This window comes from Peromyscus maniculatus, chromosome 10, assembly GCF_049852395.1.
Source record: "Peromyscus maniculatus bairdii isolate BWxNUB_F1_BW_parent chromosome 10, HU_Pman_BW_mat_3.1, whole genome shotgun sequence".
Classification (NCBI taxonomy): domain Eukaryota; kingdom Metazoa; phylum Chordata; class Mammalia; order Rodentia; family Cricetidae; genus Peromyscus; species Peromyscus maniculatus.
Window position 1 is genome coordinate 76,579,233 of NC_134861.1, and position 19,859 is coordinate 76,599,091.

At 35.6% G+C, this 19,859-nt stretch overlaps 1 protein-coding gene across 21 annotated transcripts in view; it reads left to right on the forward strand.

Annotated features, from left to right (window-relative positions):
- Adgrl3 (adhesion G protein-coupled receptor L3) overlaps window positions 1–19,859 on the forward strand; it is a 747,948-nt gene that overhangs the window by 406,391 nt on the left and 321,698 nt on the right. For all 21 annotated transcript variants that reach the window (XM_076546498.1, XM_076546504.1, XM_076546503.1 and 18 more), the window contains one exon: window positions 4,705–4,814. In XM_076546498.1, the coding sequence (XP_076402613.1) occupies window positions 4,705–4,814 (110 nt within the window). The remainder of the gene's footprint in view (window positions 1–4,704; window positions 4,815–19,859) is intronic.

The following is a 19,859-nucleotide window of genomic DNA, read 5'->3' on the forward strand; positions in this document are numbered from 1 at the left end:
AGAGAATATATATTAGCATTCTGTATAATAAAGGTACTTCTGTGAATGTCCCTTCACATTTAGAGAATAGTGATCTCACTATTTTCACACTTGGAGATAATGAATTCAAGCAGACACTTCAATTTGTTTGGCTCATTCTACATACAAGTGAGGGAGGTTCAGCTTCCAAATGAGGCCATATGTAGATGGTAATAAAGTACTGCAAATTCAACTACATTTATTTTCAGTTTAAAACATTCATAATTCTAGCCAGCCACTGTTATAGATTTCAACGATGGAAAGATTATAACTTAGAAGTCACTGTTACACTTTTACACTGTTACAGGACTAAAATTCTTTTCTAAGCTATGTGTGTAGATTCATTCATTTTAAAGCCCAGTTCAAGGGCTATAAGCCTGTGAGTTTTAAAGAAACATAGGCTTAAAATGAAGGTTGCCTATGTCCAAGGTGTGGTGGAAAGTGACAGATCCTGTTCAAGGGTGTGAAGTTTTAGAAATACAGGGTGCAGGCATGCTGGAGATCCAGTTGCAGAATGGCTGCCTTAGGTAGCCTGTTGTGCAGTTTGTAATGAGAGTAGACCACTATTTCTTCAAACAAAGAAATATGTAAGTCTGTTACATGATCATACATTAATAAGCTTGGTATATGGGGGAATCTGTTTGTGACTTGTACATACATTAAAACCTAACAGTGTATATGCTAAATGTATATAGCTTCATTCGTTGATAAACTTGTAAAATTAGATCAATTAAAAGCAATGCAATTCAGGATATCTTTACTAAACATCTTGGATTTATCCTAGAATATGTAAAGGAAAGTAGTTTGCATGTGAGCAAGGACTTGTGTAGTTGGACGTTTTCTTTGGCTTTTTGTTTGCTTTTTGGTGTTCATTTTTACATGGCTTTACTTTTATATGTGTACATCTACATTTAGAGTTGTTCTTGATTATTTTAACTAATATGTAGTGATATCATTCCCCCATCTCTTTCTTCCGTCCAGAGTCTCCCATGTAACTCATCTGCTCCCTCTCAAATTCATGACCTTTTTTTTAAAAAATGTAATTGTTATTGTCAATACATACACACAACAATATGTATATAAATGATACCTGCTGAGTCTGTTTAGTTTTGCTTGGGGTGGGAGTCCACAGAGGTTTCCTAGTGAGATCTGAGCTTGCTTTACATAGCAGGGCTGCATAAGGGGATGGATTGACCACGTGTGTGATTACCAGGTGTTTGGAAGGGTCTGCACTTGGCCGTGCTAGGTGGAGGCCTTTTGCTCCACCCTTGTTATTTTTATAAATATCCCTTTAGAAGAGAGAGAAGGGGCTGGTGGTTTTTCACCCAAGCCCTCCCGAGGCTATCCTGTGTTCCTATCTGTCTCTCCCCCTCTGTATTTCTGTCTAACTATTTCTCACTTCTCCCTGCTCAACAGTACCCTGCGGGGGGGGGGGGGAGCAATGGGGGCAGGTCTCCCTCAGCTTGGATGTGTATGAATTCAAGGCTGACCTCTTGGTATTGGATATCCAACTAGTTTGCACAACCTTCAGGAAGAATATTTCTCCAGAACTCGTGCTTTTCTGAGTTGCCTGGTGTTCTCTGTCGAGAAGTGGGACCCGTGTGGTTTTGCTCATTCACGTTAGTGTTTCTCATAGTCCTTGTTCTGGTCGTTTAGAAAGCCATGTTATTGAGGTTCTATGGGTGAAACTCCATGCCTTTTGTGGCAGTGTTTTCTTCTGTTGTTTCTAGCCTCAAGCCAGAGAGCTCATATGATGCTTTGTGTCACACTGCTTGCATTGTTTGTTTATGTCAAATGTGCCCATTTACCTGAGGAGAATCCTCTCTAGGAACTACTGACTCAGGGTAATGATAATATACCAGCAAAAACAACAACCCAAACTATACCTAATACGTTGTTGTAATAGGCTCACCAACCCTGTGATATAATAAAATAACAACCCCATTATAGTTTGCTGAAACTCCAATCTCAGGAGTTTGGGGTTGTATTTGGTTTGTTGTTTGTTTAGTTGGTTGGTTTTGTTTTGGTGGATTTTTAATTTCTTTTTATCTTTCAGAATTCTCCCTGACATTTATCGGTCAGCTTCTGATGACAATCATGTTAGAGTAGAGGTGGTTTTCACATAAAATATCTAATGAAAACAATACTGCAAATAATATTGATGTAAATAATCCTTCAGATATTTCAAGATTATAGTGTTTTGTTTTTATTTGTGGGTTAAGTGTATTTGAACATATTATTTCAATCATTTTTGTTCTTTATTGTGAATTTTAAAATATCTGTAGTATAAGCTTTAAAGGATACTGGAAATAATTTTTAAATTTATATTAAAAACAAATGAAACATCTAAGTATTTATATTAAAATAAACAATAAAACATCCAAGTTTGGCACATAAGAACACTGTATTATTTTATTTCCCACTTTGTGTATAGTATATTAAATGATTGCACTTATGATTTTAAATTACTGTAAACATATGAATTGTTCAAAAACTTTTGAGTTAATGTTGAAACTATTTTCCCTTTGATTCGCAGTAACTGAAGCACTATGAGAAAACTAAGAGGAAAGATTCCCTTAAATTTTGTTTTCCAAATCTAGCATGTCTTCTAAACCTTTAAACACTCAGTTCTATGATTATGGTGTATCTTATACAAAGATTATAATGTATCTTAGATAAGGAGAACATTCTAAAGAACTGGACATGCTTTTCTTCCTTTGCTGTTTTGAGTACTTTGTCCTGAAATAGTAAATAATTCTAAGAGTAGATATTATAAGGTAATGCTGTTTTGCACAAGACACGGTGCATATATCATCATAGGACATTTTTGGATTTTGAGCTCCGTCATATGTACTGTTTCATTAGTTGCAAGCCCATCTTAGAGGCTCACGAAGTAAAATACAAGGGGAACTAAAATTACAAATGAAGGCTGTTTAAATGTCCTTCGGTATGGATGCACAAGCCGCGTGTAATTTGTGTGCTATGTGAACATGGTGTTGTTTTAGCTACAATCATCATGTAATTTAACGTGCTATATTCTGTGATTGGATTTTCATTGTGACAGGGTAGCAGTGTTGTTTTCCATGAGGATCCTACAGCACACTGTGCACTTGTCCCGTGTTTTCAAGAACCATCACATTTCCCTTAATATTAAAATAGGGTAGCCTGGTCAAGAGAGCAAATGTCAGATATCCAGGGAAGACCATTAGTTTCTGTAAACCTTTTGGGTTAAGTGCTAGGATTAGTATGGTCTTTTCCAGTTGTATTAATCTTTCATTTATAACATAAAATACAATTTCAGCTTTAGCCATTCAATAATAACTGCATCTTAATTTGGAACTAAATAAAACCCTCATTAAACCTGAGAAATGTTAGCTTCACGTAGATACATGTTTTTCTCTCAATCAAACTGAATCCTGCACTTGGATTTTCATATAAGTGTCAAGGTCCCAGAAGTCTTCTGAGGCATGGATTGCATCAGGGAGGAAAAACTTTAAGAACGGGATAGGAAAAGCTGTCCTGAAGTGGGGCTAACGTTGTCTTCCATATCTGGAATCAGTAAGCAGAACAAAACAGAAGACTTGATGTCATCATCCCATACATGTCCATATTATGGGTCTGTGAACCCATTAACCATAGTTTACTAATGGATAAATTACCGAACCTAGGAAGTTGTTTCTGAGTAAAATGTACAGTGATGAGGCCACTGTCAGCTAGATTCTTTTTCAGAGGCGATTGAATCTAATTATATGTATTTTTTTCCCTCAAGGATAAATCATCCCAAATCGGTTTAATCCATTTACTGTGAAAGCTCCCAAATTTGTATTTCTGTTATAATAGTAGTATGCTTTCATTCCATTCAGAAATGTAAAGCTACTCTTTTGAATTATATAGTACTGACTTAAATGACATGTAATCTATAAGGTTGGTGTCATTATTAGATGGAATAAGAGAAACATGGAGAATCTGTCCTTTAAAATGGTGTTACTTATGTGGTTAATATCAAATATGCAAAATAAATGTATTTCTATATTTCAGTGATCAATTTAAGACATTTTACATTTATTTGTGTGTGTGCGCTTACAGGTGGCTGGCTGCACATGCCAAGGTCTTGCAGGAATGGGTTTTCTCCCTCTACCTGATGAATGTTAAAGATCAAAATCAATTCTAAAACCAGCTAAACCATCTCCTTGATGCTTAAATACTAAGTTTTTTTCTGAATTCTTAAGGATTGAAAAGGGTTTTAAGTATAACTTTTAACTCATTTAAAATGAATTTTATCCTATCCATTGACTTTATCTTACAACTGTCTAAGAGAAATATTTTGTTATATTCTGTTAAATATAGTTTTAGAAATGATAGTTGGTCTTTCCTCTTAATTAATCCTACTAAGTATTCACATTTCCATTGTTCTATGGATGACATTGCCAGCAATATTTAACTGCTACCTAAAACTTATGTCCTATTCAAGCAAATATAAATTACTATGCGCAAAATACACAAATAGATGTTTGTGTTTTAATTTTTAAAGAACACTGAACATACTCCTTTAATAAATCTAAAGTCCTAAGTCAGCAAAATCTTCTATAATTATACATAACTGGAAGTACAATAATGTCAGTGTTGGTGTTCATGATGATTTAAGCTTGCATAAATTTACTATTTCTTTATTTCTTTTGATTTCAGATGCAATAACAGAACCCAGTGTGCTGTGGTGGCAGGTCCTGATGTTTTTCCAGATCCATGTCCAGGAACTTATAAATACCTTGAAGTGCAGTATGAATGTGTCCCTTATAGTATGTATATTCCTATACTTTTTTAAAAATGATATTACTCTTTGATTTACATGTACTGACAAATTCTCTGGGAGGGCATAAAATATCTGCATAAATATAAAGAAGGCAACAGATTTGAGATTTCCAGGTCTTAGACCGCTCCCACATCACATATCCCTACAGTATCCAATTTTGAGATGATGTATTTGTGTACATGAATGACAGTATTAACAATGTTTTTAATGCAAGAACATGCAATGCATAGAAAAGCAAAGAGGGGCATGTATATCCCCTCTGAGTCTCTCCAAAATTGAGCAAGTAGAAACTGATATTAAATTTTATACACTTACGTGCATAATAGTATCAAAACATTTTTTTCAGTGTGATTAAATAATATCTACGTTTTATGTACTGCCAACCTTTTGAAAATCAGATGCATATCCATTCATGAGGTTCAGACTGGAGAGTAACAGGAGGCTATGGATTAAGGAACACATCAGAGTATTTTTATACACTCCCGAAAAGCCTTTAGATCAGCCATGATATAGAGCAGGAATGTGTGTTTTTCTTTCTTCAGGATTAATGAAGAATGAAATAATCTAAAATGGAGCATTTTCTGACTTCTTATCCCAAAGGAAGATTCACCAACAAAAAAGAATTTTTTTCCCCTTACTGGTTAATTATTCATGGGATTTCATAGTGAAAAATCACACAGGAAATCCTGTAGTCTCATATTAGATATTCAGTTCATCCCAGAGACAGAGAACACCTGGGATCATAAACAAATCCCGGGTTCCAACTTCCTTTGATGTCTTAGAAGGAGAAAAATATCTGGGGATCAGCAGGCTTCCCGTGCCAAGAGACAGCTCTGAGCTTGCTCATCCATGCTTATTTCAAGAAACAGCACATGACTCATGAGCTGGAAGTGCGCACGCTTCAAAAATAGAGAAAATTTTGGCCAACAAGAAATGAATTATAATTTAAAAATAATAATGAAGCAAGATAAAATTTCATTTTGAGTCATTATAGCATGACTGAGTAGTGAGAATTCAAGAAATTTCATGTACTTACATTCTTTGTTCTGAAAAATGCATTTAAGTGTATAGATTTAATTGAACTCTCAAGTGTGTTTCATACATTATTATCTCTACAGGAGCCTCTGTGAAAAGTATAAAGCTCCCACTGACCATTTTTTGTTGACCAGTGATATTTTAGGAAATGAAAGGCATAAACCATCTTTGAACTGAGACAGTTCTACATTGTTTGCATAATGATGTCTTTGTGAAGTGTGGAGAATGCATTTCTAGAAAGGCATTTTATGAAAAAATATACAATAGGCAAGATTTTATTACTAAAATAGCTGTAGAATACCTATATTAATGTTCTGATTTTCATCATTTGAAACATGAAAGCAGAGATAAATTGTCAGATTGTTTTTTTTTCATAATTAAAAAAATGAAACAGTTCACAGTTATCTCTTTAATCTCCTGTATTTCATCAGCTTTCTATGAGGATCACAACTCTAACAGACTCTGCCAGATTCATTCTGAAATGTTCTTTGCAGACATCACTTCAACATAAATAAGAAGTTGCTCACACTCTTTTGCATAAAAGGATGTGCTTTACCACACATGTCTTTTCTCTTATAAATTTTCAACAACGGAAAACATGATTTTTAATATCTATATTTGGAGTCTAATAATTATAAAATTTTCTCTCTGTCATAAAAATATCTTAGTATGTTATTCATCTGGTTGTTTTCCTAATGAAGAATTAGAAAATTAGACATACCTGCTAGTTACTTTATACTAAATGAATTTGTTGTGTATATCTGAATCGTGTTTAAATTATCTTCAGTATATTTGTTTTAAAGAGTTATGCAGATTTGAAATGCATTTAATACACTTAATATAATTTTAGAAGGAAAATCACTCAAGGCAGAAACTGGATCTGGGTTACTGCTCATCTGATAGAGTGCTTGCTGGGAATGCACAAAGCCATGAGTTCAATACCTAGAACATCATAAAATATGCACTGTGGTCCATATATATAATACAAACACTAACGATGGAAACAGGGAAATCTGAAGTTCAAGGGGACCCTTTAGTCTATAGCAAGTTCAGGGCCAGCCTAAGATACATGAAACCCTATAGCTAGAGTTTTCCTGCCTGGCCTACAGTCAGGACAAATCTGTCACCCGTCAGTCCCACAGCTGCTCAGACCCAACCAAGTAAACACAGAGACTTATATTGCTTACAAACTGTATGGCCATGGCAGGCTTCTTGCTAATTGTTCTTATATCTTAAATTAATCCATTTTTATAAATCTATGCCTTTCCACGTGGGTCATGGCTTACCAGCATCTTCACATGTTGCTTGTCATGGCGGCGGCTGGCAGTGTCTCCTTCCTCCACCTTCCACTTCCCAGAATTCTCCTCTCTCCTTGTCCTACTTATACTTCCTGCCTGGCCACTGGCCAATCAATGTTTTATTTATACAGAACAATATCCACAGCAAAACCTTCTCTCAAGAAAAGAGTTCTAAACCATAAACCAGCCCATGTATCAAGGCTTGTGGGCAAGTTGCATTTCTTTAACAAGACAGTGAGATAAGGCATCATAGATTTATAACACAAACTGATTACTTTTAAAGTAGCTAATTTCTCAGTCCATATAAGCATTAACATGTTAAAGATTTCCCCCAAAGCGCTCCCGTGATATCTTAATAAGTCCTAATCTAAATCAACTCCCAAATCTTTTCCTTAAGCATGAGATACATGTTTGTCCCAGTGCTGGAAAGAGTCACTTAGTAAGATTTATTGATGCCATCACATGCTATTATTTCCATAGGTTAAAGGTTTACATACATTAGCATACTGACTCTCACAAGAACTTCCCTAGGAATTATGAACATCACCATTTTACTGCAAAGGAACCTTAACACTCAGCATGTTAGATACATGCCCTGTGTGTAATGAAACTAGAGAAATTCAGAGCTAAGGCATGATCTGCCTCCAGTACCCACTCTCAGGGAGCTGTGATATTTAGCCCCATAGATTTTTTTTTGTTGATTTTTTTCATAAGTTATTTGATTTTCATTCCTTCCTACTTGATAATGCCAGGTAGTACAACCGGGTGTTCTCCAGATCCAATACTGTCTTCTCAAACTCTTAGCTTTGTATTAAAGAGTTTGCATTCCTTAGAGTCATGAAACTACTGCAAGCTCATTTTTCCAAACACTTCATAAAACTGTAAGGTATAAATAGTCTGTGTCATTAAAAATGCTACCTGTAACTTTTAATGAGCTTCTGATCTATAGTGAATTAGGAAGCTGTTTTTTAGTTGTTTGCATTAGAGAAAACTTGGAAATTTGCTGAGGTTTTGCATTAGGGATACTTGAGATTTATGGTTCAAACTTTGTTGAAATTTTTCATTTAACAGTTAAACAAACAATTCATGTAATGCCATAGCCTGTTGGTTAAATAAATGGATATTTCCAGTTCCATTCTAAGTTGAAGCCCATAAGATAGAGGCTGTGAGGATAGCCCAATCTGTAGAATTCTTTATTTCTAAACCTGAGGACCTGAGTTCAATCTGCTTGTGCTTGCAACCCAGTGCTGGTCAGGCAGATAGAGATAGGCAGATCCTGGGATCCTAGACTTTGAAGCAAGTTCTGGGCTAAGGAAGCAACTTGTCAAAAAAGATGGCACCTGAGAAACAAGAATCAGGGTTATCCTCTGATATACACACACACATTTATACACATGTCTACATATACCTCATATACACATACACTCATGTCCATGAGTGCCATTGCAACACACACACACACACACACACACACACACACACACACACACAAAGACCACAAGCTATATAATGTGGAATCTACATCTGTGCTGCTTCATGAAACTCTATGAATGATAAAATTACAGATATGACTTTGGTCCCATAATGCCACAATGGAGCTGCATAGTCAGTCCCACTTGCCCAGTACATTTTTCTGTACCTTTGCTGTGGTTATATGTATTGAGATACACAAATACCCTTTTACTACAACTGCAAACGTTACTTAGTACATGTTACACGTGTGTAGTCTTAGATATATAGTCGATAGAATATAGGGGCATCATAGGTTCTACTATCAAGGTTTCTGCAAGTTTACTCAGTGACATTTACATAATTGCAGATCATCTAATGATAAATTTGTCAGGATGTATCATCATTAAGTGATAAACATGGTATACTTTGTAGCTACAAAAATTTGCTTCTTATAAATTGGACACATTAATGGTGTGTTAATTTTCAAATGCTGTGATGAACACCATGACTAATAGCAACTTAGAGATGACAGGATTTATATAATTTTGTAGCTTACAGTCCATAAAGAAGGGATGTAAGGGCAGGAATTCAAGGCAGGAACCTGGAGGTAGGAACTAAAGAAGTCATAGAGGAACACCACTAACTGGGTTATTCTCTGTTTCTGGCTAAGCCATAGAGAATAGTTGGTCCTTATCCAGGACCAACTGCCCAGGAGTTGCATGTCCATAGTAGTCCTGGACCCTCCCACATCAATCATTAATCAAGAAAGTGTCCTACAAACTTCCCTACACAAAATCTGACAGAAGCATTTGGTCAAATGAGGTTCCTCTATCTTGTGCCAAATTTAGAGAAACTAACTAGGAAACTCTATTGCAATTCACAAGCAATTATTGATTTTTTTTTAACATTTATTCATTTATGTGTGTGTGTGTGTGTGTGTGTGTGTGTGTGTGTGTGTGTGTGTGTGTCCCCACACGCACACGAAAGTGTATGTGTGGAGATCAACGGAATATTTGTGGGAGTCTATTTTTGTCATTCACCATGTGGTTCCCAGGATTAAACTCAGGTCATCAGGCATGGCAGCAGGCAGCCAGACTCACTCAGCCCTCTTGCTGGTCCTGCAATATTGATTTTTTTCAAAAGGTTTATTTTTATTCATGTCCACGTGTGTGTATGTCACATGTGTGGGTGTGCTTGTCGAGGTCATAAGAAGATGTCAGATTCTTCGAGGCTGAGATGACAGGCCGGTGTGAAACAATTGATATGGGAACTGACATCAGGTCTTCTGAAAGTGCAACAGTTGAATCAACTCTTTATAGCACACAATGTTTATTTTTATAGTAACGCAATTTCCATGGTTGGCAGAAATATACAGGAAAGTTTATTAATAAGAATAAAGCATATTAGAGGTAATGTGGATTAAAATTTAGCTTTGTCTATCATATTACTTAAGAAAAATGAACTAACCAAGCAATGTTTACAAAATTGATGACCACCCCAGTTCCCTGACCATAATCAGTGCTCTGCTACAGAAATCTGTTCACAGAACCTCATAGAATATTTTTAACAGAATTCAAGGAGTCAATGAATAGATACAATAATCTTATATAAACTAATTAATTGAATGTCACTTGCTTTTGAAGATGCCATGGTGGGGTGGGGACAGAAAATTTAGTAACCGCAGTGACCTACTGAGATTGCTTCTTCGGGTGCTTTGTACTCATTCCCCCCCACCCCCACATTCACTAAAGTTATATTTAACTTTTACTAAATCCTCTTAACTCATTCTGTCTTTTCTTGTCTATGTTCACAGGTACCCTGTTTCTAATGAAATTTGGGGCAGGTGAATCAATACCTTTCTCTGTTCTTGTGACACCTTAGTTCCATTGTGGCTTTTATACTGTGCGTTTTCTTTTAAGGTCTGATTTTCCTCCTTAGCAGGTATTTTCTTCCCGCGAAATGACCCAAATACTCAGAGGGTTAAACCTCGCCATTTACCAACACTTCATTTTTGATCTCCTGTGTCCCTTCCTCTCCAGCTCCCACCCCTTCTGACCTGAATCGAAAATGTAATTGTGGCATCTTCAAGTGGAGCTGCCTTCATTTAGCCAAGTCACAGGGACCACTCATGTAAGGGAGAAAACAATAAAACAATGAACCTCCTATTCTGAGTGTTCTGAGGAGAGAATCTTTCCTTTGTGTCCTACTGACAAATGGAGTTTCTTCCGAGGCATACAATTTCATGTACATTACCCATCAGAGGTGCTTGTCTCCCCTCACGATCTTGTTTTTCTCCTCAGCTCTTTGTTTCTTCCTTTCAGAAATATAAAGTATATATTACATATTCTTGTAGTCTCTTGCAGTGTTTTTATTTTTTTAAGAAATTAAAGGAGGAAGTATATAATTTGGAGAACTCCTACATAAGAGTATTTGATTAAAGCAATCTATAGATCTTAAGACTTTCCCACTGTTCACATTAGCCATCCTAATATGGATGTAGGTAACATCCTTATGAAGAGACAGGAATAATGATTATTATTGGAAAATTATTATTTTATAATTTACTACATAATTTTTAGTTTTGTCCCTTTAACAGTAAGAAAAGTGCATTATACTTTTAGCATTAAAGTTCTAGCTTTTTATATTCAAATAACTGAATACATTTATGTAATTAAATATTCTTTGCAAGTAATGTTCACATTCACGCATGTTTTAATATATACATGCATTGTTTTTACTATATTATTGAGTGATTTCATATTAACTTTCTGTACTGACATTAGCCAGTGTTTTTAATTTCTGAAAGATTAAAAAATATTGAAACCTATTCTAGTTTCCAATATCTCAGTTCCTTTCACACATATAGTAGACATTCAATAAACATGCACTAAAATAATTGAAAAGCAAATTAGGTCAAATGGCTCCTCAAAAAGCATTATTGTTCATCACTAGAAGAATAAATACAAGAAACCCTTGTCTATCAGTATGACCTTATTAATTTAAGTGAAAGATTTTTAATAAAAGCAAGGAACATGTAAATATTAGTTTCCCAAAATAGTTTGGTGACTGACAAATTGCCCATTTTTCCCAATTTTTTCTTACTAGCTGTAGCTTTTTTCTAGCACAAAGAATTTTTTATCAGTGTCTTAGATCTAACAATAATCTATAAAGATTTTGAAGATAAATCAATGATTATAACTAAAGTTTATATGTCGAAATTATAAATCATCAATGGGAATCCTGGCATTCTGTTTAAAAGAAGAGCTGCCTATGGACAAGACTCTCTTCGGTGTCCTCCTTCTAAACTGTCTCTCCTACTTTTGTCTGGTTGCTTCATATGTGCAAGGAAGTTCTCCCAAAATATATTCTATTATTTGTTTGGGAGATGTCCCATTTTTCCCATCTTTCCTTTCTTGAAAACTCACTGCATAGCAGATAATTAGATAAACACTGGGACTGCTTAACTTAGAAAACAAAAGAAAATGTTTGTTTCACAAAGGGCTCACGTAAGTGAAGATCCTGGGTTCTATCCTCAGTACCAAGAAAAAAAAAAGAAAGAAAGATTTTGTCCCTGAGGAGTTTAGTCAAATAATGATGCCAAGATTCCCTAACAAAGTGGTTAGTTTAGCAAAGAAAATTGAGCACTAAAAGCATTATTAAATTATTCCCATAATTATTGTGCATATGTGTGTGTCTTAGTGCATGCTGTTGCCCACACTTGGAGGTCATCTTTTAAAAAGTTTTTTTCTTTATACTTTATGAACCCCAAGGATCAACTTATGTCATTAGACTTTGTAGTAGATACCTTTTCATGCTGAGCTATCTTGATAGATGCCAGGTTAAGTATTTAATATTCTGCTGTGAAGGGGCTAATGAAGGGGCTAATGCTTTACTGATCCAGCATAGGTGTCTTCCAGCAAGCTTTTCTAGAGAAGACCCTAAGAGGTAAGTCTAACAGAATGACTATATATGGTAGATAGAAAATATAGGACCAGCATAAACAATAAAAAGAGATGAAGCCAGAGATGAACAACGTGGAAATCATAGACATTTGCTATGGTTACAGTGTGTGTGTGTGTGTGTGTGTGTGTGTGTGTGTGTGTGTGTGTGTAATTGTGTCCTTGTACTTTACCTTCCATGCAATGACTGGATAATATTCTACATGTTCTTGTATGTATAAGTCATTCTAATTCATTATCTTTAAGACCATATTAATAATAGCCTCAGCAAAAAAGATACAAGTAAAATTAGTATTTAGTGTAACCAACTTCTGTACATATGGATATGGCACCAAAACAGCAAATTGCCTATTAATATATGAGTTGTATTAATGAGTAAATAAATGTAGTGAGTTTCCATTTAAATTTTTTTATCTTTAAAAAGACAAAATTTTTCTTTAGTAACTATTTAAGTATTTTAATTAAATACTTCTAATTCTGTTGTGTGTTTATTAATTTAACTTAGTTGCTTTAATATTTAAGGCTTTGTTATTTTGAATCATTGTCCAAGGTCCAAATACTGCCAATAATGTGAATGTGATTGGTTTCTACCTTTCAAGAAAAACCTATAATCTAGCCATCATTCTGTTGTCCTCCAAGTAATCATATCAATTTACAATCAAAGACTGGGAGGGAAACTCAATATGATGTAGTCCTTAGTAAGGGCACATTATAAATGTATTTGCTTCTTACTAAGCTGATTGCTTTGCTACTTCTGATAGAACAGAAAGTAATGCAAAATAGAACAGCCAGTGATATGGAAGCTGCTTTTAAGTAAATATCTATGGGAAATGCATATTTATAATTTTAGAATCCTCCCACATTTTTCCTTATTATGCCTTACTGGGCTCTCCCATTCATCAAAGGGGATAACTTAGTGGTTATGTGGAGTCACATGAAGTTGATTTTACACTCTGGCTTCAGTAGATACCAGCTATGTCTTAGTGAAGGTATTTATTTCAGTACTAGGTGTGTGGTTGACCAGAGGACGAAACAGAATAAGGAGTGGGTGACTTAAAGACAGTCTAGGCTTTCAGGGGACTGCAGAAAGGGGTCTCTGGTGCCAGAACCAGAGCCCATTGTCTACTTAAAGGCTGGGCAGGAAGTGAGGTGGTAGGGAGGAGATGGAAAGGTTTCCTCTGACTCTCAGTTGGCCGTTGCTAGAGGTAACCAGTGAGTAGGCAGTTAGAGAGTGCTAGGGTATTGCTAAACAGTTCTCACAGCAGTCCTTCCTAGGACTCCATAGGGCTGAAAAAAATGAGAATCAAGAGAATCAAGTTGCTTTAGTTCTAGAGACCAAATTACTTCATTTTGGGGGAAATTATGATAGTTCCACTAAAGTAGAGATGCTTTATAAAATGTCAGAACCCTTGCTAACAATAAGAAATAAGGATTATGATCACAGTATGTCTATCAAACCAAATGGAATATGTGTCAAATGTTTTTAATAGTGAGGGTTATCTACAGTAAACTCTAAGTATATCACAACCAGTCAGGTTAATATGCTTAGTGCAGCCAGATTATTTTCACTGTCTTCAGAGAGTCAGTGCCGTCCCACCCTGTGGCTTGGAATTCCATAATGGTGCCAAATTATCCCCATGATTTCACTCTCGAACCAGGCTTTTCTTAACAGAATGGCTATCTTTAACCTCAGAGAAATGGCTAAGTAAGGCGAACTTCCCCAATTTACCATCCGCTCACTTGGCTTCTGCATTCCTTTATTGCCTGAATTTCCCATCCACATTGCCTCTGGACTGGGCTGCTGGCACTGGTTGTTACTCGAAAGCAGCCTTAGCTCAGTTGCCTCTCTGGGCATTGCATGCTGTTTTCCTTCTTCCTCTACCATGCTTAGCTCTTGGTACACTTAGCTTTACTCTCAGCCCCATTTCCCCCATGTTCAATAATTTCCCTTCTCTTTAAGGATCATCAATGTTCTCCGATGAGTCCAGGTGCCACCATCATTCATTTCTTTCAACAAATACTGACTGAATACCTCTTCAAACATGTCTATATATCAAGCCTATGTTGTAACAGTGGAGTTCAAGGACTGAGCAATGCAAGCCCATCTTTTAATGATTATCTTATGAGTGAACATGGTTTTAAGACACAAAGTAGAGAAATACTGATCTGTTGCTTAGAACCAGCTGACTGTTGCCAATTGAGGTCTCTCTTCTTGCTTGCAACAGTGCTTAAGTTTCCAAAATAATCTCTCTGTAAGTAGACATGAAAGGGAGATTAAGGCTTACTTTCAGAAGTGTAAAAGATGAAAACATATTCTCTCTAATTGAAATTTGGCATTGTACACAGTACTTCATTTTCATTCAGTTTCTCTCATAGATGTTTCAGAATACAAAATGGTCTTAATGTGACTGCATGATATTTTGGTCCTCATTTGCCTTCAGTATGGCCTATAATTAAGGCAATTAATGATGACATATGGCAATATCAAAAATTCAACTTTCTCAATATTATGAAAGTGCAATCCTTCTGTGCATATGGTTGGATCCCGAACATCATGGCCTTTCCCATAAATTTAGTTCAAATTGCCTGAAAAAAGACAGCAAATGAGCATTTTTAGGGACGGTGGGTGTTCAGTTTTCTTTGATGTTCCCAACATTGTAAATCACTTCAGTCTAACCATTTGCTTCTTAGAAGCCTTAGGACATGATTCCAAATTCCTGTAGGAAAACTTATTCGGCTTTAGTATTTAGATCAGCTTGGAATGAGTTCGGTGCTCTGTTAGCAGAGAGAGTTCAGATATGCCAAAAGTTGTCTTCAAACAAAGCAAACAAAAGCCTAATGGAATTATAGAGCAAAGGGAGGAATACATCTCTCTCTACACTCTGAACTCCACTGTTTTCCTTGACTTCATTCCTTTCCTGTTGTTCTTATCTTTTAGACAGCTCATTTATTGTTGTTTACTCAAGGCACCAGGAAAATTTCAGAAGTGAGATCATATTCACAGTTATTGGAGGTGAAATGTGAAATATGTTTGCTTTGATTATAAGGCTTTTCCCCCTTCTATCTTGTAAAAAAAAAACTAATAAAATCATGGCTGTCTAATTATATTGAAATCTAAGACGTCTTTGTTATGGCAATACTTGATCTTTCTAGATCCATTATTAGCTGTATACCCAATCTCAGCAACTTAACTTCAGGAAAAAGTTTGCTGCCTAAAAAAAGAATAAGATTACCCATATTATCAAAACAAACACAGAATTCCTCAATCTACTATATCAGGTACTATCTCATACTTATGTTAAATGGATTAAAATGCCAAGGTTGAAACACAGCAATTATGAATAACAGCTCTGCAGTAGATGTCTTATAGTACTCTTTTAAGGATAAACAATAAATGTAGAACAAGAAATCTGTTATCTGTGTCTTTAGGACAGTCCTTTAGTCATTGATCAGTATTGGCCATCATTTTTTTTTTTTTTACTGGCACTGAATCTAATACACATTTCATGAGGACATAATATTACTCATCATAATGTTACTTTTGTTAGATGCTGTTCCTTAAGTCGGGAGATGATATTTTCCAAAGTGGTAGTGTTTTTATCATTATCATCAGGCTGTATATTTAGCATTAATAAGTGTCAGTCACTTAAAATTTCACTTTCTGTTAATCCTGAATCTACTCCCTTCTGCTCTTTACTTCTTTCCTTCTCCATCTAACTTGTAGGAAGCAGGATCTCCCTGCATGTCTTTCATGAATATTATAGACAAAGAATCTCACTGTCTACAGGAAATATTTCAATTAATCTGATGGCTTAGAAAAGTGAGTTATTTCTCTATACAAGCAATTATCTCAGAGTTGTATTGACTGTTCAAATGAGTTATTTGTGTAATAGAATTAAAAGTTTCCAGAACAGAGTGTTAATGAAGGTTTTCTTTCATTATTTTCATAATGGTTGTCCAGTTTATACTTAAAAACTGACCCATGAAATTTCCAATACCATGCTATAAAAACTGTGGTGTAATTTCTGATTTAAATTCTTAAAATTTTTCTATATGAATGAGTTTTTTACAAGTTAACATTTTGGCATTGACTAATATTTCTCTGTATTTGGACCTTATAATAAGACTGTAGGCTTCACAGAAAATCAGATCTAATTTTATATTCGTGGTGGTTGCTAAGTAACTATTTGATGCAAATTAATCATTAAACATTTAGCAGCTCATTCTCTGATTCGAGTGGATGCTGAAGTGACTTCAGAGCTGACATCTCAGCAAACAACTGATCGAGGAAGACTATTCTGAGATGCCTAATAAAAATAGCTGATGAGTCCTCTACTTGATTTTCTTCCTTTGTCAGAATCATAAAAGACAACATGAAATTGACAGGGATAGTTAACAGCCTTTTCCTAATAGTAGGTGCTGTTTAAAGTTCAAGTGCATAAGCCAGAATTGTACTGAAATACTTTATGGAGTATTTTCAGGGCAACTTGGTCTTTAGTGGATTCCATTTTATAATTAAGGAGCCTGAGAATATAAATTAAATAGCTCATTCAAATATGCTTGCCTCATAGGAATTTGGACACAAGTCCTTCTGAATCTTGTGCTGATCTCTTCCTATTTATGATAGAGTAAATATGAATATTTTCAAATCAGAGAGCCATTAAAGCTTTCCAGATTTGACAAAATGCACTTATTCATCAGGAGGTGATACCTAAAAGAAATGAAATCCCATGCTGAAGTTAGCTTGAGTTCAAAAGGATTTTCATCAGTTCATAGGGATGCGTTCATTGTTATGATCTAGTGTTGCTGCGAAGAAAACACAGTGCAAATGTGTATGTAATGTCATTGTCGCATACCCAGACCCCTGCCTTAGACTGCATCTTTTTTATGATGTTTGGTTGATGTCAATATTGTTAAGGTTTGTTAATATTAGTATCCTGCTGCTCTGGTGTCAAAAATACGAGTAGTATGGTTACTAAAACACAGAACTCTATTTGTTTAGAGTAATGAAAGTAAGAAATCTAAAACTAAGATTTTTAGAGGGGTGCAAGCTATTTAGAGGCACAAAGAAAAAAAGAAGAAAAATTTTAAAATTCTGGTTACAGAGAGGGTGGAGAGACGACTCGGGTTCAGAAATCATATTGTATAGAAGATGTGAGTTCAGTTTCAGTCTCCTCATTGGACATCTCACACTGTCTATATGAATAGCTCTAGTGGTATCCAACACCAGTAACTTCAGTTGAGAATTTCACTTACATGAACATACACATAATTTTAAAAAATAAATTAAATTTACAAAATCACCAGTTACATACATAGAAAGCAAATAAGCAGAGCCAGGTAAGGTGGCTCACATCTTTGGTCCCAGCACATGGAAGGCAAAGAAAGGTGGATCGTTGGTTCCAGGCCAGCCTTGTCTACATAGCAAGTCCCAGGCCACCTGTCAAAGCTACATACTGAGACCCTCTATCCAAAAAGGTAAAATAATTTAAAAAAATACTGTAAACACATGAAAAGATGAAACTCAACTTTCCTGAAGTTACTATCATTTAAATGAATCTCACTAACATTAAAATGACTGCCCTTCTGTGCATTACTTGTATGTATATTATACACTATATGACTTTACAGGAATATGAACACTTACATATTCAATATAATATAAATATAATATATATTTCTATTCTATTTTATATTATATTTATGTCATATATTATATTGTATTCATATATAACAAATCTTTTTTCTTTTTTTAAATTTTATAATTTAATTTTACTTATCAGCCATGGATTCCCTTGTTCTCCCTGCCCCGCCCCACCCCACTCCACCTTCCCCCCAGCTCACCCCACATTCCCATCTCCTCCAGGGCCAAGACTCCCCTGAGGATTGAGTTCAACTTGGTAGATTCAGTCCAGGCAGGTCCATTCCCCTCCTCCCAGGCTGAGCCAAGTGTCCCTGTATAAGCCCCAGGTTCCAAACAGCCAGCTCATGCACTGAGGACAGGACCCGGTCCCACTGCCTGGATGCCTCCCAAACAGGTCAAGCTAATCGACTGTCTCACTTATTCAGAGGGCCTGATCCAGTGGGTGCTCCTCAGCTATTGGTTCATAGTTCATGTGTTTCCATTTGTTTGGTTATTTGTCCCTATGCTTTTTCCAATCTTGGTCTCAACAATATATCTTGTACATTCTTTTATATATTTCAGTTAAATTCTTTGAAGTTCTTTCAGTATTTATTTCTTCTGGAGAGTTACACATGAACATTAATTAGTAGTTGTTATGCATGCGTAGCCAGATTATCCATCCATCTTGTCCCCCCCCCCCCCCCATATAATTGTCTAGTGTAGTTTCCTATGTGTCAGCTGGTCTAGAAACATTTGAATGTTTTTAAATGCTTCATGTCCCTAGTTTAATGTGCAAAGGATTCTATAATTCTAATGTTGAAATTTAATTTTGTGTTTCTACATATGTGATAAAGTGGATATTATTAACACATTTATTTGTCAATAGTTTCCTTTGGTTATTTTTCAAACAGCAAGGAGGCCCTTGTCCATTTGGCATCTAGTAACCCATTTGCTAAAGGTGGTTACTGAACAGCTCAAGCTATATGGTAAAAAGCAAATGGGATTGAAACTATGATAGTTAACTCTCTGAGAAAGTGTCTGACCCCATCATATCTGTGGGATAGCCTTTGGTAACACTTGAGGTGTATGCTTTATTTGTCTCTGTAGTGGTATCTCTTGGAATCATCATTGAACACTTTAGGGTAGCTCCCAACATCTGTCCTTGCCAGGGAGCTTACTCGACCAAAATGCCTAAATGGGAGATGCAAAGTATCTTTGTCCTACTTAGAAAAGGAGTGATTCATACACCTGAACTAATGTCTGGAGTGGCAGCCATGCTGTAGGAAATTTGATCATTAATTCAATGATATGCTTTAAAAGCTTAGTATTCATCCATCAGGAAATGTTTCTATCAATTTAATGACGATGTTCTTACTTAAAAAAAATCACTGGAAACTCAATTTTAAGTTACACTCTGTTTCGGAACTCGGTGTGGCTGCTGTTCCTCCTCCTTTACGAAGTTCTTCCTGCTAGTATCTTTCAAATGTCTAATTGCTTGTCTCAGTGTTTTTAAACACTTCATTCGAAGTTTCAGATTTATAGGAGAAACAATCTTTTACATATATTAGGCAATCAGTTGTCACTGTCTTCTCTATACTTTCTCAAACTATATAAAGAGCTCAGCAGTATATGAATTTCAAATTTGTCTTCCTTCTCACTGAGCA